Source organism: Tachysurus fulvidraco, chromosome 21 (assembly GCF_022655615.1).
Source record: "Tachysurus fulvidraco isolate hzauxx_2018 chromosome 21, HZAU_PFXX_2.0, whole genome shotgun sequence".
Lineage (NCBI taxonomy): Eukaryota > Metazoa > Chordata > Actinopteri > Siluriformes > Bagridae > Tachysurus > Tachysurus fulvidraco.
Window position 1 is genome coordinate 2546599 of NC_062538.1, and position 21236 is coordinate 2567834.

A 21236-nucleotide genomic window follows, 5' to 3' on the forward strand; every position below is an offset into this window, starting at 1 on the left:
CTATACAATAAAAGAAAAGGAGTAAGTACTAGGAAGAGGAGGGAAAAGTGAGAAACACATGGCAGGAACGAAGCAGGAAATGCAACATTCCAATCTGGAAAGGTCTGGCACTAGGAGCATGGAGAAAGTGTAAAGCACAGCCTCGCTTGGTGTCCATTACTCCCAGCTCAGGGAGATTCTCACACTGCCAGACTAAAAAGTAGGCCAAGAAACTTTGACACATCTGCTCACACTCTTTCCCATCGCCCTCCTTCTATTTCTATGTTCATCGCTCTAGCTTTTCTCTTTTACAACCCAAAGCCCAAAATCCAAAGCCATCCCCCTCGGCTGCACGCCGCGCTTGGAATTCACAGTGATTGATTTCAGGAGATTGTGTTCCATTAAACGAGGAAATTGATGGAAAATCCTTTCCGAGAGAAGGCAGAGGACGACACGGTACGCGAGTTAGCGCTAGTTATTACTAACAAAACTTTTGTGGAATCTGAAGACAATTCAATCTACAATCGTATCCTAAATAGCTATTTAAAAAAAAAAAACAGTGTGCCTTGTAATCTGATATTAGGAACTTTGTAAACCTGTGCCATTGTGGAGGAAAGATGATCCAGAGTAAGTCATTAAATAACTCCGTCCATTTCTTTTCTCTGCTTCCTTCACCAACTCCAACAAGGTCTTTCTATTGTGGTTTTCTCCCTCTGTAAAAACTCTCTGATACGAACCCAAGTATTCGGAAACACACTGCTTTTTCCCCGCTCTGCCTCTTAGCCCCTCTCAACCCCCTCCTTCCGAGCCCTCATCCAAAGCTTTAATGGAAAGCATGTGGTGGAGGAGATGAGATTGCTGCTTCATCTCTGTCAGTGAAACCACGCGCCAGTTTCTCTTTCGGGCCCCGGTCTGTTTCCCCTCTCATGCTTCAACAACAAATCAACAAAAAGCACAAAGTGATGACTGAGTAGGAAAGATCTGCACCAGTCATTCCTGGTGTAATTATCTTTTATATGCTTGATACACAGCTAGTTAAAATTTGCAACTCACAGAGAAGTAACTGAACCTGTTCTGGCTGGGTCACTCAGAGTTGGAAAGGTAGGCTCGGTGACAAGATCGAACTTGTCAGCTGCATAATGAAACAACAAAAGTCTTCAGAAACCGTAAATCTTCTGCAAGGTTTATGTCAGGACAATGAAATACAAAGATAAGGACGTCGTCACACCGCGTCATTTAAAAAAAAAAATCAGTTTAGTCCGTGGTTACAGCGGTTTGAGTCCACGTTACAGTTAAGACTAAGCTTAAATCCTGGAGTCTAGAGTATAATGACACATCCTGTTTGAGACATGATTAATGTGAAAAGTGCTGAAACACAACCTTGTGATTGTGTCTGGAAAATGGTGACACATTCCACCACAGAGGTGTCTGTTTGCCCTGGGCAGAGGCTGAGCTGGTCTCACACCGGGCTGCATCGTATTCACCAAACAGGTAATGAGCGCACTATAAGATCCTTCCTTTCTTTCACTAAGACGACGTTTTCCATCAGCAAAAATGTCCAGAGGTACGCAAGCGATGGCAAGTAATGCAAAAGCACGCATAACTGTCATAATGGTCGTTCTCGGGACTGATCTCTCGGATTCTTCGGTTCAGAGCGCTGCATGATTTGGAATTATGTGGGTTCATAGTCATACAGGTCTATAAAGAAAGATTCTCATTCATTCATTCATTCGGACACTTTTAAGTGGCTTTGTCTCCAGTCTATAGAACACAGCTTCATTGTAAAAAAAAAAAAAAACTTCAATAGCGAGTACAGAGTACAGGCTATTGAAGTCGCAAAGGCTCAGTGGAAAGAAGAGGGAGGGAAAAAAAGTATTCGGGTGATTTCTAGACTGAGTCAGCAGGCAGAACTTTGGCCTTGTGCAAGAAAGAGGAGGGAGGTGGGTGGCAGAGAGGGGAAGAGGGATGGAAAAAGTGCTGGATGGAGAGAGAGAGAGAGAGAGAGAGAGAGAGAGAGAGAGAGAGAGAGAGAGAGAGAGAGAGAGAGAGAGAGAGGGAGAGAAGCTGACATTCTTGCACTCTGAGTCAATGCCACTAGGTACTTTTCTGGTGGACATCGACTGCCTCCACCACTTAACAAAGCCCCACTATATACTTCTCACAGGAAGCACAGGAAGGAGAAAAAGACTGCACTGATTGTCCTTTGAACATTCCTTGTAACACTAGAACCTACTTACAGTTAAAATGAGGAACTACACAGGCATGAATTTCATGCAGTTAAACAGTCATAAAGTTGTAAGTGCACGAGCAGCAGGAATGCCATCTTCGAGCCGGTATCACACACGATCACGAGAAGCGCTCAGGCTTTCCGGACATTCCTCATAACTTAATCTCATCCTTCGATTTCCAATAACACATGACTGCATTCCTGTACCGTGTAACGGTGCACATCTGTCTTGTCTGCACGAAAGCACTTCTGCGGCATTCGATCACGGTTCATTTCATTCTTTCCGCAAAGCCGTTAATTATCGAACAGGATTCTCTGTATCGAGGGATTACGCTTTTGCTTATTTGTTTACGAACCGCTTAAGAGTCGAAACTATTCATCCTTGACGAAAGATTTCTCTCGATCGGAAATCTGCCGCTTCTCTAATCAAAGATGCATCGATAAACAAGGTTAGATCTTAAATCTTATACCAAGAATAACTCCAGGTTTGTATTTGGATAGGCAGAAATATAAATTCATTCCAAACTGTAAAGCGTTAGTGAAACTGACCGGTGGACTTTATGGGTGCAGTATAAGCAGAATAGAACACTTTTCATGCTGTTAGTGAAGCTGATATTCAGGACAATGACCAATAAAATCCCAAAGATATATTAGGTGTCATTTTTTTTAAGCCTGAAGAAAGTCCTACTGGATTTTTTTTTCTTTCTTTCTTTCCTTCCGCTGTCAGTACAAAAGCATGCTGTGTTCTGAAAACTTTACTCCCAAGTCTCCTAATCTTCAGAGCTCTAAAACATGTGATCTAAACGATTCATCTGGAAATCTTTGCAGTAGTTTACCTTCCTACAGCCTTCTTCAGCACCGGCTTGTGATTTCTGATCCGTCTCAGCTGGAGCCGGTTGAAAGCTCCAATAGAGTTGAAGTTAAGATCATTAAAAAAAAAAAAAAAAGAAGAAGTTGGAGACTAAATAAATAAATAAATAAATAAATAGCCAAACAATACTTTAAGTCGGATAAGATCTTGAGCTGTCGGATTCCCTGTCGCGTTTCATCCACGTCTGATCATGTTTAACAGCGTCTTGTTTTAGTCTTGAAAAAGCGGAGTGAAGATAAAGAGCTCGGCCCCCTGCATAAAGTCGGGGAAAATGCGTCTCAAAGCGGTCACAGTAAGCCCCGCCCACCCAGTCCGCTTAGCTTGTAAAGTTTACCGAGACCACGCCTACGCGGGATTCTTCTGACTTCTGATTGGCTGTCCGTAACGTCGCTCTAACACGAAAGCTTGAAAAACGACAAAGGGCTTTTTTTCTGCGCGCTTCTGCTTCATTTGCATATCTGATTTTATTTGTTTGATTTTTTTTTACAGTATTGTGGTATATTAACGTCACAAGTTTAAAACTATAATAAAGGGGGGAAAAACACCCTGTTTTGCAGAAAACTCCTTAATACAGACATTGTAGATAAATTCAATTCCATTCAAATCTCTACACAAATAAAATTGAATTGAATGGAGTTTAATTTATATACAATTTAACTCCATTCCATTCAATTTTATTTGTGTAGAGATTTGAATGAGAGATTTAACAATTGTAGAGATTTAACAATGGACGTTGTCTCAAAGCAGCTTTACAGAACATAAACACAGAACAAAATTTTATTATAAAGAATAATAGAAAGAATAATAGAATACAAAATTCAAATCAAATCAAATTTGATTTGTCACATACACATACATACAGAGTACGACATGCAGTGAAATGCTTTAAAAGAAAAAGTTTTCACATATCCCAGGTTATTATGAGCCTGGGGTCAGAGCAACGGGTCAGCCATCGTGTTTCACCCCTGGAGCAGGAAAGTTTAAGGGCCTTGCTCAAGGACCCAACGTAGATGTCTCAGCAGCTTGTGGGCTTTGAACCCCGACCTTCTGATCAGGAACCCAGCACCTTGACTGCTGGACCATCACATCCCCAAAGAAGTCAAGATTAATATTAGATATATTTAAATGTGTTTGTATTTATCTCCAATGGGCAAGTCTGAGATGGCTCAGGTGACTGTGGGGAGGAAAAACTCCCTTAGATGGAAGAGGAAGGAACCTTGAGAGGAACCAGACTCAAAGGGGAACCTCATCCTCATCCTCATCTGGATGACACTGGAGGGTGTGATTATAAATATACAGACTGACAAAATATATATAGTGGTGTAGAAATTAGTTTTCTTGCAAATGTCCGATTTCAATTGGATTATAAAGCACTCATCAGGGGTAAAGCCATAAGGGAAGAAAACCATCCAAAGATCATAAAGATGGGGGGAGGGGGGAATTGGATTCTAGTATGTTTATATTAAGTAACAAATGTTTTCAGTGACTAACACATCTCATGACTAATAATTCAATGAAATAAAATTGAATTAAAAATGAGTCAGTGATTTCCAAAAGCTCCATCCCAGAAACATTATTTTCTAAGTTAAAAAAAAAAAAAACATAATTCTTAAGCCACATTTACCAGAATACACTCATGGTGGTGTTGCCAAGTTCAAGGTTTTCCAGTGAGCTACTTTTTAAATACTAATTCTGTTGAATTTCTGTGGTTTATGGCTTGGAGTTGTTGTTTTTTTTTGTATACGTTAAGTTTATGTGAAAACATTCAAATCCACGTTCAAAGGAAATAAATCGCTTATAGAAAGTCTTTCAGCATCTTGACCCCAGGGTCATTCCACACAACCCTAAAACCACTCGACACACTCCTAAACCTCCCAGCATGCCCTAGACGACACACAATATACTTATGCATCACAGCATGAATAAATAATGTGGTGTGTCAGGGAAAAGGTTTACTCATTTTCCTTCCTATAATTTATTTATGACAATATTCTAGAGTAATAAGAGACAATATGGAGTGTGGTGTGTGTGTATGTGAGAGTTTAATAAAAAAAAAAAAGTAAAGTAAAGGTAAAGTACAGAAATCTTTAGTATTATTCACTACATGAAAGTAGCTAGACAGCCAGACACACACACACACACACACACACACACACACACACAAACTTTCTCAGCACCCCACTAGCTTCTTGCTCCCTCCTTATCCCAATTTTTTATTTTTATTTTTAACTTGGAGACAAAATAACATTGTTTTTAGTTTGTTGTAAAGGCCAGGATGCGTGTTAAAAGCCCAAAGAAATGTCCCAGTGTAGTAAAACAGTCGGAAGCACTTACTTACAACTAACTTTTTTTTTCTATCCTGTGAGCATGCTAAATTTGTACTGTGGCCCATCAAAAACCCCAAATATCTCACAGCGTTTCTAGACACAACCTCTTAGAAAGTGTTTATTCAGCATCTCTGTTAAGATGTTTGTGCTTAAAAACATTGTGTAGCATTTACTAGTTTTACCCTTTTCTATTTTCTGTCCATGTTTCTGAAGAGAGCATGTGAGTTATGTAAATCACAACAATGAAAATACCAATTATATAACCTTCTTAAGGAAATGTGGAAGCTGACAGCTGATGTTGGTATACACAAGGTGATGAGTTTCATACAGAGTACATAAACAGAATTAATGTAAAGTCGCAATGATAAAAGCATAAAGTAATTTCTTTGCTGTATGAACCTTAAGTTCATTAAGTCAGTGATCAGGAAAAGTAAGAATTAATCAGAGAAGCAACCAAGAGACGAACTAGGAAGGCGCTAGAAAGATGTTAGAATTTACACAAAGATCTACATTTAGATGGAACCCAACATCGCTCAGTACTTGAGAGCACCATCCCCTCAGTAAAGCATCGTGGTGGTAGTATCCTGTTTACAGCCTCCTGATTTTTTTGGTGGCTTCACTGAATAATGCCGCCTCCTCTTAACAGTCACAGTTAATAACAGTGATCCTTGGGATGCTTAATGTTCGGGATCTGGCCGAGTGATATTTTCCAGAACTTATGTCTTTGACTTGTTTTGTCAGCTCCTCGATCTGACATCATTAGATATATTTCAGTTTATTTGATCATTTAAAGCAGTGTACATGAATTGGGATGGACGTATTTCCTGTGAACATCGTATCCAAACAAATCGACAGAGAAACCCAAGAAGATTTTATAACATTTATTTATAGTTCATCAAAGACTGTACGTCTTCTGAGCAGCCCGTTTATTTTACAAGCCTCAGGGCCAGGATGAGAAGTGCAACAAAGTGTCTACAGTTTCACATACAGTCTTAACATCGGTTTAAAGGTCCCAAATAAAAGCTCTATGTTTACATCACACACACACCACAATTTTCATCTTTATATACTGAATATTGTTACTGGTTATATAAAGATGACACACGGACATACTAACACTTCAGCAGGTGAGACAAGTGACCAGATACTAAAAGTATTATGTAATGCAATTAAGCCGGAGTATCTTGCTTTTCTTAATGGATAACCGTTCAGAAGGGCACAGTGTGTTAACTGCATAGCCTTACATTAGCACTGGGGGGGGTAAAAAATTTTTTTTTTTTACTAAAGCAGAGCGCAGTAACGTTTACACTTTGTTCATAAGAGATGGGACATTTATCATTTGTGTCTCTGTATACTGATTGAAATGAATGAGTGTGTAGTCAGAGCCTCTTCATGAGGGCAGATGTTAACAACCTTTGGCAATGAAATGCCAGATGTTTAAACACTGCTGAGAGCATCTACACCAGGCAGCACTTTTCCTGTGGATGATACAATTCAAACCTTAGTACAGAAATCCGACAGACAGAACAAAAAATCTAAACAAACTAAGTAAATAATATACTATTGATGGCAAACACAAACTGAGAACACAAATAATAAAGTAATTATTGAAACCACATCGTGAAGTAAGTCTAATACTCACCCTCTAGAAGTTCCAGACTCGCTCCACCTCCTGTACTCACATGGCTCACTTTGTCCTCGGTGTCCCACTTGGCGCAGCAGGTTGCCGTGTCCCCACCACCTGAGAATATCATGACAGACATGTTCATTAATGTCAAACAGCAGCGTATAAAAAGGTAACCGTGTTAGGACAGAAGTAAGTGCAGAGTACTTTATAAAAACATTACGTTACAAGTCAGTATGGACAACAAAAACCCTTTAAGGCCTTTAAAGTAAAACACAGTAACTTGAATGAGAATCTGGTGCCATCTAGTGGTCAAAAGGATTAATGTCATTTTAAATCAATCAAGCAAGATATCCAGTGTAAAATAATACATGCTTCCTACTAGGGATGGACCCATACAAGGACTAGGTGGAGTTTTTACCAAACAAGTAACCAATTTAGCATTAATCAATCACGTGTATTGCCATGTACCATTTCATTTAGCTCTGTTTTACTGGTGTGCAATGAACCCTCATGAACCACTCATCCACAGCTTTATGTTTACGAAGCTATAGAGTTTAAACTTTATCTTCAATAGAGAGCACAATGCTCAGCCCACCTCCACACTCACTGATAGGGCTTTATGCAAGTCAACCTCAACCTCCCTCACTGTTTTATCAGGTCACTGAAAATGCTGGAGTTCATCATTTTGTACCTCCGCCTACTTTTTTTTGCGTTATGTTCCACCATTAATTAAATACAGACCCATGGCGCAATTGATGCCCCCCAAAACCGTTAAGCAAAAAGTATATAAATCAGTTAAAATTTTATTTTTATAAAAAGTACACAACTGTACTTACCAATGATGGTGATGCAACCGCTTTTGGTCACCTCTACAACCTTGTCCATGAGGTTCTTGGTTCCCTTGGCGAAGTTTTCCCACTCGAATACGCCGACCGGTCCGTTCCATACGATCTGCTTCGCTCTGCTTACAGCCTCGGCAAAAAGCTTGGAGCTCTCAGGCCCACAGTCCAGACCCTGGAGGATTAAAATAAATAAATAAATGTATTGTTTAGTGTTAAACAATTGGCGTTACCGTCTCTACTGTTTAAAAATAAAAACCCTCACCATCCATCCTGCTGGAATTCCATCAGCTACTGAAGCTGTTCCAGTCGTGGCCTTCTCATCAAACTTTTCTGCAGTGACGAAATCGACAGGAAGGGTGATCTTGACACCGTTCTTCTCGGCTTTCGCCATCAGGTCTTGGACGATTTTGGATCCTTCCTCATCGAATAGGGAAGTGCCAATCTGTCGCAATACAGGAGAAAATACAAGGAGTAAGAATTGCACAAGTACAATGGGGGGTGTTACTTGGCAACATTCTATCAGGTAGAGTGAAGAAAAAAATTTTTTTTTATGCGCATACGTTGGCACCTCGGCATATGTACCTGAAGCCCACATTACGTTTGCGTCCCTCACCTCCATGTTCTTGAGAACCTTGAGGAAGGTGAACGCCATGCCGCCCCCGATGATCATCTCGTCCACCTTGTCCAGCATGTTGTCGATCAGCTGAATCTTATCTTTGACTTTGGCCCTGCAGCGATGAAACACAAATACATTCATCTGGCTTACTGTGTTGATTTAAATCTGGAATGCGTGTGCAAATGACAAAGTAAGCGGGCGTTTGTGCGAGTGTTATTTGGACGGCTTATCAAAGGGGCCCATCCTTTCAGAAAGTTCAGTTATCGGGAAGAGGTCAGAGAAAGAAAATGCTGATGTCATCATTGCAAATTAAAAACAGCTAACGAACAGGAAAGGATGTTAAACACAAAGAAACATTTTTGGAGCATAACTGTGCTACAGAGGTTCTTCAACGTGCCTGATTTGTGTCACGATGTTTAACGAGCTGCCTCGACCTCAGAAACCCTGTTGTTTCGTAGAAACGTCGCCCTTTCGGGTTTGATTCACGACATTCTGTTTGGAAAGGATTCTTGCACAATTTCAGACTCTGACCTTATGTAAAAGCACAATCGTTCACAACAGCACCTTGGTTATGAGATCTGTACCGTCCTACACAATCTTCCTAGTGCATTATGCTGACAGCAAATAGGACACACTCACACTCGCTACTATAATACTTAACGAGATAAGCTGAATCTATTCTTGGACGGTCACTCGTGCTCTCAGAGCAGTTCACTTAGTTAAGCGGTACATTACTAAAACAACTATGTCAGCACATTAAAGAAATATCACAGCATCTTTCATTAGCTGCTACAGTGCAGATAGATTAACTCTTACACACAAGCTGGTTAAATCTAAAATCAATATCTGCTCCCTCCGTTGCTTGTTTCTGACAAAACGTTCTAGTGCATGATGTTGTTTGTGTGTCTGAGGGCCTCACCCGCCGAGGATGGCCAGGAACGGTCTCTGTGGCTTCTCCAAGGCCATGGCAAAGTAGTCCAGCTCCTTCTTCATCAAGAAACCTGCAGCTTTCTGAGGAAGATCTACTCCAACCATAGAGCTGGAAAATATAGAACCAATAAGAACTCGTCATTAAAGATTCTTGAGCAATCGTAGACGTGTAAGGCGCAATACAGAGACGTGATGGGATTATACCTGTGGGCTCTGTGTGCCGTTCCGAAGGCATCGTTAATGTAGACGTCACCCAGTTTGGACAGGGAAGCCCTGAAAGCGTTAATCTCTTCCTGGGATGCTTTGGTCTAGAGAGAAAGGAAAGAAAAAAGGAACCATTAATAGTCTGCACATAGATCAAGTCAAGCTTCAGACTTAATTTCATGCCAGAAGTGAACCTTAAGTCAACACTCACAAGGCAGAAACAAACTCAAACGCACTGAGGAAAGAAAAAAAAAAAAAAAGAGAAAAGGATTCAAAATAATGTATAAATGATTTTCAGACATCTTTAAATAACCCCAGAGTAGGAGGAAGAATGTATTTTGATCCAGATTTATATTCTCTCATATTCAAGAGCTCAAAGATAAAGACTGATGAACTCAGCTGAGTGAAAGGTCAATATTTTTGTCCATGAAATACTTGGCCCCCATTCCACTGAAGGTCAAAAGTCCATGTCTACTTCTACTGTACTACAGAGTAAACCTCAGAAAGGTCAGGAGGGCATCTTCGTTTCCTCCCCCTTCCTCATCAGCTCTCTTTCCCTTCAGTGCATTCCAGTCAGGGCTCCACGGACCAGAAAAGCAACACACAGCACATTGGAGCCTTTCTCCAAATGTCAAAAGGCCAAGCATATACCGGAGCAATCTCCATGTGGCTCAGTCTTTGCTGTGAGGAAAGGATGGGTTGAGGCTCATGAAGGTTTGTTTGGAGGTCCTTGTTAAAGCTTACTCGGCCTGATCTTACCCCAGACACTGTATACACTATCTTAGAGTGAGGTCTTTCTTGCACCAGTCAAAAGCACTGGAGATACACGTCACTCCTGCCCAATCTGAACCAACGTGAGAGAAGCAAAATACGGAGAAGACGACTGCTGATGGAGTCCTAATTGTGTCTAAAAAAGTGGTGTATTCAAGGTCATTAAAGCACCAATAATGCTCCATCGTACAAATTCAAATGTCTTTAAAACAAACAAATCCGAACATTTTCTCCAGTGGGTTAAAAACAGTGAATAGTGCAAGTAAAAGGGAAAAGACAGACACTGACAAACAGTGTTTCCTGCTAATAAGCTGTTATTGTAAAGCAAGCGTCTCTAAATAAACGGTCATAAATGTGTCTTATCATCAAAAGAATTTTCCTGGAACTACAAAATTGAAAGAAGAATAATTTTTTTAAGAACAAATGGTAAACCATAGTTATACCATCCTATTGGTGACCATAACACTTCAGAGCTATGCACCTTGTTTCCTGCAGCATCTTTGCCCTTGCCTTCTTCAGCCACATGGAAGCGCAGGTTCTCCAGAAGAATGATGGAACCTGCAGGAGGATCAGCGCAGGTGCTCTCAACTTCAGCACCGACGCAGTCTTTCAGGAACTTAATGTCTCTGAGTGGGACAAAAATATAATCACTTTGACCGACCGATTTCTGCTCATAAAATACATTTTGTTATTAAAATACTGTTTGTATCGCTTACTTTCCCAGCAGGGTCTTGAGTTCTGCAGCCACAGGTTCCAGAGAGTACTTAGGCATGGGGACTCCATCGGGCCGCCCCAAGTGGCTCATCAGCACCACTGATTTGGCTCCATTGTTTAAACAGTGCTGGATGGATGGAAGTGCAGCTTTGATCCTGCGAAAAAAATTATGACGTCATGCTTTTGATTAAAACGGATTCGGTTCTGATTTTAACAACACAAGTAGATAAACAATCGATTAAACGATAAAAAAAAAAAAAAAGTTACGCAGCATTTTACCTCTGGTTGTTTGTGATGGTCTTGTCCTTCATTGGCACATTGAAGTCAACCCTGTGTGAGAGAAATCACGTTGTTATTATTATTATTTTTTTTTTATATCAAGTGTCTAATTGCACATTACCTGTACTGGAATTAATAGCAGTCTGAAATGAAGGAAATAATCCCCTGTTGCAATGGTGGTGAATGTAATATTCCTTCCTTTTTCTGTTCACCAAGCGCTGGTCTATGAAAGGCCATCAAAGCTACTCTCTAAACCATTTTCTAAAGAAAACGTTACTAGGAAAAGAAAAGGACAACCCTGACCACACAACAACCAAGTAACCTGTAGTTTTTATTTTTCCCTCTGTTTCCTCTGTTAATGAGTACTTAAAAACGCATAGGGCGTTTCACCATCACCATCTACCTTTCAAAATGAAGTCATCCACTGACTCGAAATCTCAGGATGCGATTCAGATTTTCAGTTGTATGAACGTTTCCATGACTCGGCACTATTTGAAATGAGGAATAAGAGACGGGGTACACTACTAGTGACGGATCACGATCGACGTCAGAAACCCACACTTGCGCACACGTCCTGTCCGCGTTCCTCGATCTTTGTCGTGAACTTTGCTGCAACGATAACTATTTGATGATGATGACGTGGCACTCGAAAGACCATCACTTCGTTACGTTTCTATGACTAGGGACTCAAATATAGTTCCATATGACAATCATGGTATCTTTATCTCAGGGCAAATTACCTTCTTTTGGTATCGCAGGAAAAAGTAAAGCATGCAAGGACTTGGGTGTGTTTGAATTTGGCAGACATTAGATTTTTTTCCCCCTCTGCTCCACATGCACATTAATCATCATCATCCTCACCATCCTGGGTTATTATAGCATATTGAAATCAGTGTGCATGAGTTTAGTAGTATTGCAGGAAAAAGTAAAGCATGCAAAGACTTGGGTGTGTGTTTGAATTTGGCAGATATTAGTTTTTTCCCCCTCTGCTCCACGTGCACATTAATCATCATCATCCTCACCATCCTGGGTTATTATAGCATATTAAATTCAGTGGGCATGAGTTTGTAGGTGTCGTTTAGGCCACTAAATAATACTTCTGCCTCATTCTGCTCGCTTGTAGCAATAATACGAGACGTAATAAGAATAAAACAGATTTTAATTAGAGATTTAAATGACATTATTGATTATAGCAGATGCAGCAGCGTTTTATTAGCCCTCGATAACGTTAAGGTTGAATTTTCCACATGAATAAATACAGTTCAGAATAGAACACCTTAAGACTTTTTCTAATGACAGAGTGTTTTAAAAAATTTTTCAACCAGAAGCTGGTAAACATGAGACTGTGGTGTAAAAGTCCTGCTGTGTAACAAGGCCGCTTCCCTTACAAACATTAAACCGTTAACATTTAAATATCTACCTCAGATACTGTTACAAAAACTTACCTCATAACTACACGCTTTCCATTGACATCCACTTTGTCCAGGGTGAGCTTATTTGACAGAGACATGTTGAAAAGCGACTCACTTCAGCCGTGTTTCTCTGTGAGAGCCTGAACGCTGAGGCGATGCGGAATGACAGTGACCTTAGCTTCATGCTAACGCAGACCCCCCGGTGGGCGGGTATGTTTTGAAGAGCGCGGTGCTGATTGGTTGATCTCCAGGACAAGTAAGCAGGGACGTTCGAACTTCTTTACTCAGCTATTGGCTGCGCTTGCTGTCTATCAAAAACTCACATTATATCTCGTTATAGTGACGACTGAAACAAATGATCGTGGAGAATAATAAGCGAGTAATTAAACACTAAACGAAACATTGCTTCGAATTTAAAAAATATATATTAGGGAAAAAAAAGTCGCTATATTGCGGTTTGGCCGTTAGTGTCATACGGCACGTACACAATGGTTTCTAGAGATTCAGGACACGATAGCGACACCTTGTGGACGTTTAAAGAATCGTTACAGAAAATTATTAAAACTTTTAATAACTTTTCTTTACACATCCCATCATCAACTTAATATGTATATTTACCTTATACTCTACACTTATCTGACAGTTGATTTTACCCAATACAAGTAACATAATGGAGCTAAACAGACGAAGAGCTGGAATCTGATTACACAGATTTCTGATCAGTAACGTAAAACACTCACCCCATATCTACCATTTAAAGAGTTACCTTCCATACAGGTACACAGAGTCTCACTATTTCCTCATCAGTGTTACGTACCATTATGATTTGACTTGTGGGCCACTCAGCACAGCAGCGACACTGATATAGTAGTGACAAATTGTGTGTGTGGTGCTAGCGAGAGTGCACCATTAGGGTTGAATTTTTTTTGTAAATACCTCAAGGTCATGGCTTAGAATAGGCCACTGACGAAAATTTCCAGAAAACCGCATAAAGTGGTGAGAAACAGATGGCTGAAAGTGAAGATGAGACTTGCATAATAAAGTGGTCTATTTTTACCTATATGTTAATTGACCTACTAATAAAGCAACCTTAATATAAGCTTATAGGCTCATAGGATATATATTTAAAAAAAATACAAAGCCACGTATTTATATTTAATTTATTACATTTTTACAGACACGTCAGACCAACAGGAATTAGGTGTAAAGCATATCCATGAACAAAATGCAAAAGTTCACAAGGTTTCAGGATAATTCCTAAACGTCGTATTCCCATTACTCCCTCCATGGCTTAGGCTGGACCTTGCCAACGGGAGACAGGTTCCATGCGATGCCAGTTGATGTGATCACCTGCAAGAATTACACGTCCAGAAGAAGATGCATGGTGTTGAAAAGTAACCACACCAAGAATATATAAAAAATTCTGGGCATAATGTGGAGACAAGACACTCACGTAGGCCCAGATTCCAGTACAAAATGTTGCTCCAGCAATCAGCAGTGGCAAGCCATATTTCGCATGGAACTCTCGAGATGCGCCTGATGAACCATGTCGCACAGCAACCTGGCGGCTGGCTTGTCCTGAGAGGGGAAAAAACAAACAAATAAATATGTAAAATAAAAACATGCACTGGTCATTATATAACATGTCCATTATGCCAGAGCTAGGACTAGTAAACACTTGTTTAGAGCACAGTATCCTGCACACGTGAAATACTAAATAAAATTTTAGTAACAGAAATTATTCGGCTTTCAGGAAAATACATGGCCGTGCGGTAGCCTAGTAGTTAAACTGTTGGGCTACCAATCATAAAGTTGTGAGTTCCAATCCCAGGTCCACCAGGCTGTCACTGTTGGGCCCCTGAGCAAGTCCCTTAACTGCTCGGTTGTATAAACATGAGATAATGTAAGTCACTCTGCATAAGAGAGTCTGCCAAATTCTGGAAATGTAAATATAGCTTATAGGTTAGTGCTAGAATACTAAAACTGAAAGGTATTTAACAAAGTCCTTTGATTTATATTCAGTGATAAACCCAGCCAAAAGAAAATGACACTGCTACACAAAGTAAAGCACCAAAGATCACAGTTAAACACACATTTTGGGTAAATCAGGCTATTTTGCTGCCGCAAAACGTTGCAAACTGCTGCAAACGACCTAACTTAACATTGGGTGACATTAAGACAGCCAGCAAACCAACAACCCGGAAGATATTAAATTTAAAACTACAGGGATTAAGAAAAAAAAACACAGACGAAACAATGACGGATTAATTGCCTAATTATATAACCTGTTAAATGTCTTAGTTAGTCAATTAGTTAGCTACCTCATTTATCCGATATTTGTTAGTACGGAAATGCTAACATCGGCTAAGCTAACATTATAGATATCTATGAGCTAACATCGGCTAAGCTAACATTATACTGTAGATATATGAGCTAACATGTTAGCATCGGCTAAGCTAACATGCTAACATGTTAGTACCGCCGAGTTTCCATCCAGTTTTGAGTTTCATCCCACAGTTTCAGCTAAATAAAAGGACACCGGTAGAAAAAAAGAAACTTATACTCATTTCCACTTACCGCTGAGGTTTAGAGCAGCTTTACCGAAGCGGAACATTGTTATCGTCTGCAGTTGAGCTTCACTCTGTACCCTTGAACGATATAAAACAAAATGGTGGCTCACGCACACCGGAAATGCGTAGAAACGCTAGGGGGCGGTGTCCGAATTTCACGTAGCTCTGTCGTGATTGTAGCGAAAAGTTTCCTTTAACAACGCTAGCTACGTTATTTACAAATACATCTCATTTAAAGTCCAGCAAGCTAACACGGAAAAAATATATAAATGCTTTAGTTCAGATAAACAGATTTAAAACGAACTTTTATGCATAGTTATGTGCGTGTGTCAGGATGGCCGAGTGGTCTAAGGCGCCAGACTCAAGGGTTTGTTCCCTTCCGTGTAACGGGGTATTCTGGTCTCCGAATGGGGGCGTGGGTTCGAATCCCACTTCTGACACTAATTTTTTTTTCTTACATAAAGACTGTTCCAAAAAATTTATAAATTTTCAGTATAATGTTCATGAACAGCAGAAACCAAAACAGCCATCTATTGCTATTTCATGATACAGAAATCTTTAAATCCCTGGTATTATTAAGTCGCTTTTTAAAGAAGTCCTCTGGTTCTGGACAATAATATTTACCTTTATTATTTTCTCTGTTCTTCATAATCATGTTGCATCAATCTTCTTGATATGAAGTGCAGTCTATTATTATTATTATTACTACTACTACTATTTGTAGATTTCCAGTGCTGTTCTTTTCATAAAAAATAAAAAGTCTTTTCAGATTTCCTGTCTTGCCCTGACTTTCCTATGGTAAAACAAACACAGATTTCACATATCAAACTTTTATCCCATGAGGGCTTTATTCCAAAAGAAGTTTAAGTTAAAGGTTGGTCGTTGTCTTTTATTTTGAGGCAGAGGAAACAGCTGAGCTCTTCATTTTCCTTTAAACCGTTTTGGACAGAAACACAGTTAGGTGTCTTTGTCCATGATGTTTCCTGCTTTAAGGCTGATTTGAATAACAACATCAGATGCTGTCAATCTTATAATACAAATATGTAAATATCATGTTCACATTTGCAAATTATACACATCCATATACTACACCTTTCTATTCATTGAATGAGAGCAATAACATTCACCATTGAAAAGCAGGTGTTTGTGTATTTCTAACAAAGAGGCCAATTTGTGTGTCGGATTTATGTTAGAAGGGTTTTGTGATTTAGACAGACAGACAGACAGACAGACAGACACAGTCTTAAAAAAAATCACCTGTCAAAATAGCATCTTGGCCAAATTCACATTTCCTGCAAATAATGATATAACTTACTGCTTTTGATAGAACTACTAAAGATAACCCTATCAAGTACAAACAGCACTTGAACACAGATGATAAATTGATTAAATGCCTGAAGATTTCATCTTTGTTTTTTCACAGTGTTTGTACAGGAAATCACCGGCTCGCCTCAATTATAATTATATAGCTAACAGTATTAGTTTCAAATTGCTGCCATTCACCCATCAATATGGAATACAATCATAAATCTAGTGGTTTGGTCACTGTTTAGTTATGATTTCACAGATAAGCTCCCAAAATAAGACACATGCCTGTTTTCAGTCACCTGAGTCATCTCAGACTTACATGTAAATATATCTAATATTAACCTTTTTGTATTATATTCATCTTTATATTAACCTTTTGTTTTATATTTATGTTCTGTAAAGCTGCTTTGAGACAATGTCAGTTGTTAAAAGCGCTATACAAATAAATTTGAATTTTAGATCAGAATATCTTTGCTCTATGAAATTTATCCATACATTATAAATAATAATAAAGCATAATAAAATAAATATTTTTTTATAAATGAAAATAAAATAAAATAAAAATAGGTTTCCCAGCTTTTTATTTATATATTTTTATAAATAAAAATAAAAAGCAAGCAAGATGGCGCCACAGATGGCAGCCTCAGTGCTTAGCTCCTCAGTGTTTGTTCTGTTTTTGTTAGTTTTTCCTGTTCTTTGACAAGAAAATCTGATCGGTTTCACCAGGGATGAACTGCTGAACATTCGGCAGTACACACCACAAGATCTTTACCGGTTTTTGAGTATTCCGACTGGGAAAACTCAAATCGAGCACCTGCACCATCAGCACTGGTGCTCCTCAGGGTTGTGTCCTCTCCCCACTGCTCTTCTCTCTGTACACAAACGACTGCACCTCTAATGACTCCTCTGTCAAGCTCCTGAAGTTTGCAGATGACACCACACTGATCGGCCTCATCCAGGACGGTGACGAGTCTGCTTACAGACTGGAAGTTGAACGGCTGGCTGTCTGGTGCAGTCTTAACAGCCTGGAGCTGAACACGCTCAAGACAGTGGAGATGATCGTGGACATCAGGAGAAACCCCCCTGCTCTTCCCCCACTTACCATCATGGACAGCATTGTTACAGCAGTGGAGTCATTCAGATTCCTGGGAATCACAATCTCCCAGGACCTGAAGTGGGACAATCAAATTGACTTCATTGTGAAAAAGGCTCAGCAGAGGTTGTACTTCCTTCGTCAGCTGAAGAAGTTGAACCTGCCACAGGATCTGCTGAAACAATTCTACACTGCAATCATCGAATCCATCCTCTGCACTCCAGTGACTGTTTGGTTCAGCTCAGAAGACTACAGAGGGTAGTCTGGACTGCAGAGCGAATCATTGGCACAAAGCTCCGCACCCTCCAAAGACCTGTACTTCTCCAGAGTGAGCAAAAGGGCAAAGACAATCACTCTGGACTCGTCACATCCAGCACACTCCCTCTGGACCCCTCACATCCAGCACACTCACTCTGGACCCCTCACATCCAGCACACTCACTCTTCAAACTGTTGCCATCTGGTTGACGCTACTGAGCCCTGAGCACCAGAACGACCAGACATAGGAACAGTTTCTTCCCTCAGGCAATCCATCTGATGAACACTTGACATACACAGAACAAACGCAATTCTTACATTATTTACTTACAACACATATTTACTTATGTATATTTCAATTTGCACATTTTCCACTTTACATACAACGGTCTTTATTATACCTGTGTGGGCAAGTCGTGGCCTAATGGTTAGAGAGTCTGACTCGTAATCCTAAGGTTGTGGAATTGAGTCTCAGGCCGGCCACGACTGAGCAAGGCACCGAACCCCCCAACTGCTCCCCGGGCGCCACAGCATAAGTGGTAGTGTAGGTGTGTGTTCACTGCTGTGTGTGTGCACTTTGGATGGGTCAAATGCAGAGAACAAATTCTGAGTATAGGTCACCGTACTTAGCCATATGTCACGTCACTTTCACGTCTTACCAATGCCTTTCTGTTTACACTGTGGCGCTCCTGTACTAGAACAAATTCCTCATATGTGAAAACATACATGGCAATAAAGATCGTTCTGATTCTGATATGGACTCTATGCTTAGTTTTATACATTTAAGATCAGTTATAAACCAGTGTCATGTTGTATTTAAAATGTTATGCAAAGCGTAACACAACTGTATGAGCAGTTCATTGATTAAAACAGAAACACAGCATTATGGTTATTACAGACTGTAATATGTATAGTATGGCTCATATTAAATTGCAATCATAGTTTTAACTAGTTGACAAATAAAAGCATGGACAAGATCATATGAAAATTGCTTTAATAAGTATTTTCAGATACAAGTGATAATGTCATGAAGTCTTATCAGCATTAAGACCCCAGTTGTGAAATGTTAGATTTTGTCTACATGTCTGTAGAAACACTGACATCACATTCCTGCTTCCCTCATGTGTTGTTTTGAAATCTCATATAAAACCTACGTATGTAGTGTATCGTAATTACTTGCTATTCAAACATTATTGTTAGATCTGGTCCACGTTGCTCGAGTATGTTGCAGCTAAGTACAAGAATAACTTTTGCTCCTACGTCTGCTGGCTCTCTTTAAAAAAAAAAAAAAAAAATTAATCTTAGCACAGATTAATTATGGCATGCTGAACAGTGAAGGTGTGGTGGTTCAGACCAACAGTCATAGTAAACCAGAATTATCAAGACACATCGATGATTGCAAGTACATTAGGCACAACTGAATGGAAAGATGTTTGGGTGCCTCTCATGACCTAGTCCTTCTTTTTGTCCTTCACTTCCTCGTCGTCCGTGTACTCCGTCGGCTCCTCGCCAGGCTTCAATAGTTTGCCGACGTAATCGTATTTGACTGTGAGGAGAAAAACAGAATACTTGCTACTTGAAACCCAACACAAATGTTACAGTTTAAAAAAAAAAAAACAGCCTGTGAAAGCACTTTGACTCACACGTGAACTGCGTCTCCCACTCGCCCAGGCTCTCCTGCTGGGTTGCAGTGAGGTCTGAAAGATCATCATGTGTTTCTTTCAATGCCTCCTTCTCCAGACAGAATGTAGCCAATCCTCTGGAAGCATCTTTCCCTCCAAAGACTCCATAAGGGCCATCTGGAAATACACAGCACTGGAATTAATACGGTCCGGTCATCACGTCGACTCTCGCAAATAACCAGAAACTGTTATCATATCGTTTCTACGATAACGGTCATATTTAGAGAAGTCATAAGCGCACACATGGTTGAACCATGCTCTCACACGCAGGAAGTAGTCGACATTTAACCTTATTGCATAAAGTCCTGAGAGGAGGAGGAGGAGGAGGAGGAGGAGGAAAAAAAAAAGTTTAAACTGTTTAATCTGACCCTGATCTTTGTCCTTCTTTGGTCTCATCACTCATTCACAAGTTTTAAACAGCCCCAGTGTGTCCTATTTCCAAAAAGCATGCAGTCTGAGAATTAAAAAAAAAGTTATTTATTTTATTACATTGGCTACAAACTCAACATAGGAATATGGGGAGAGGGGGGGGGATTATAATAGTTTTATATTCATTTGTATTTTACACATTTTATGTATTTTAATTATCAGTTTTAAGAGTGTGCCAAAGGTTGAGTAAGGAAATATGGGGTGTGACTGAAAACATGTGCAAAAAAAAAAAACATGTGCAAAAGAAAACAATGATAATAGTTTTATATTTATTTGTATTTTATACATTTTATGTATTTTAACCTCATCCTTGTAATTCCTATCGTATCGTTAGATTTTATGTTTTAAGAGTGTGCCGAAGGTCAAGGAAGGAAGTATGAGGTGTGACAGAAAACATGTGGAAAAGAAAAAAGTGCAAAAGAAAAGAAAACGTGCAAAAGTGAAAAGGGGAACAGAGGTTTAACTAAAAGCCCAGACTTTTATTGCAAACGGATATAAAAACACATGCACTAATAAAGACTGTGTTTATTTTTTTAATACTTTACTTTAACTATTCATTGTGTTACCAGGGCCGTAGAACTTCTTTCCTCTTGTCACATCAAACACTTTGCCATTGACAGCCATGAGGATCCTCGGATTTGTGACTCCGTCATACTGCTTCAGCTCCTCCCGAGTAAAGTCTCTCTTCTTCAGCTTAGGTAGCGGATCCTCATCTTCGGCCACTTCCGCAGGTTTGTCCCCGCGAAATATTTTATACAACAGAAACAAACAAAGGCACAACAAACTCAGGTTTAGAGGCGACGTGAAAATTTCTTCCAGAACACCAGGAGAAGTTTGCTCGCTTTCGTCTTCGGCCATTTTTGTTTCTGATCGTGTGCGTGAGAGCAAAACGAAGTGTAGCGACCGAGGCGACCAATCACAGAAGCGGCCACACACGCGACCGTTCAGTATTAGCCAATCATCTGCTTGGGAGTTGCTGCTTCATTATTTACATATTAACACGTTTAAAGTTTGTGAACGTGCTTGATTTAAGGGGAACTTAAAGTGTGAAACAGTCACGTTTCTAAGCACTAGGCATGTTGTATTCAGCTAAATGGC

At 39.8% G+C, this 21236-nt stretch overlaps 4 protein-coding genes and 1 non-coding gene across 10 annotated transcripts in view; 1 reads left to right on the top strand and 4 right to left on the bottom strand.

The window, feature by feature from the left end:
- Nucleotides 1–3356, bottom strand: part of amot (angiomotin) — a 23960-nt gene extending 20604 nt beyond the window's left edge. For 4 of the 6 annotated variants that reach the window (XM_027177301.2, XM_027177303.2, XM_027177304.2 and 1 more), the window contains exon 1: nt 3043–3356. The gene's annotated coding sequence lies outside the window, so the exon portion shown is untranslated. The remainder of the gene's footprint in view (nt 1–3042) is intronic. The other 2 variants (XM_027177307.2, XM_027177306.2) reach the window with 1 other exon arrangement.
- A 2914-nt stretch (nt 3357–6270) lies between these two features.
- On the bottom strand, nt 6271–12991 carry pgk1 (phosphoglycerate kinase 1). Its single transcript, XM_027177360.2, has 11 exons — nt 12833–12991; nt 11388–11438; nt 11111–11263; nt 10876–11020; nt 9624–9727; nt 9409–9528; nt 8487–8601; nt 8136–8315; nt 7868–8045; nt 7047–7145; nt 6271–6882 (listed from the first exon to the last, which is right to left on the bottom strand). The coding sequence occupies exons 1-11, from the start codon at nt 12895–12897 to the stop codon at nt 6842–6844; spliced, it is 1251 nt and encodes a 416-aa protein (XP_027033161.2). The 5' UTR covers nt 12898–12991; the 3' UTR covers nt 6271–6841.
- Nucleotides 12992–13945: 954 nt separating this feature from the next.
- On the bottom strand, nt 13946–15534 carry LOC113662429 (cytochrome c oxidase subunit 7B, mitochondrial). Its single transcript, XM_027177232.2, has 3 exons — nt 15377–15534; nt 14253–14377; nt 13946–14149 (listed from the first exon to the last, which is right to left on the bottom strand). The coding sequence occupies exons 1-3, from the start codon at nt 15411–15413 to the stop codon at nt 14075–14077; spliced, it is 237 nt and encodes a 78-aa protein (XP_027033033.1). The 5' UTR covers nt 15414–15534; the 3' UTR covers nt 13946–14074.
- Nucleotides 15535–15697: 163 nt separating this feature from the next.
- trnal-caa lies at nt 15698–15809 on the top strand. Its single transcript has 2 exons — nt 15698–15735; nt 15764–15809. It is a non-coding gene; the product is annotated as a tRNA-Leu (tRNA).
- A 3195-nt stretch (nt 15810–19004) lies between these two features.
- Nucleotides 19005–21022, bottom strand: pgrmc1 (progesterone receptor membrane component 1). The gene is made up of 3 exons (XM_027177221.2): nt 20705–21022; nt 19671–19826; nt 19005–19573 (listed from the first exon to the last, which is right to left on the bottom strand). Exons 1-3 carry the CDS (start codon nt 20994–20996, stop codon nt 19479–19481), a joined length of 543 nt encoding a protein of 180 aa, XP_027033022.1. The 5' UTR covers nt 20997–21022; the 3' UTR covers nt 19005–19478.
- Nucleotides 21023–21236: the final 214 nt, after the last annotated feature.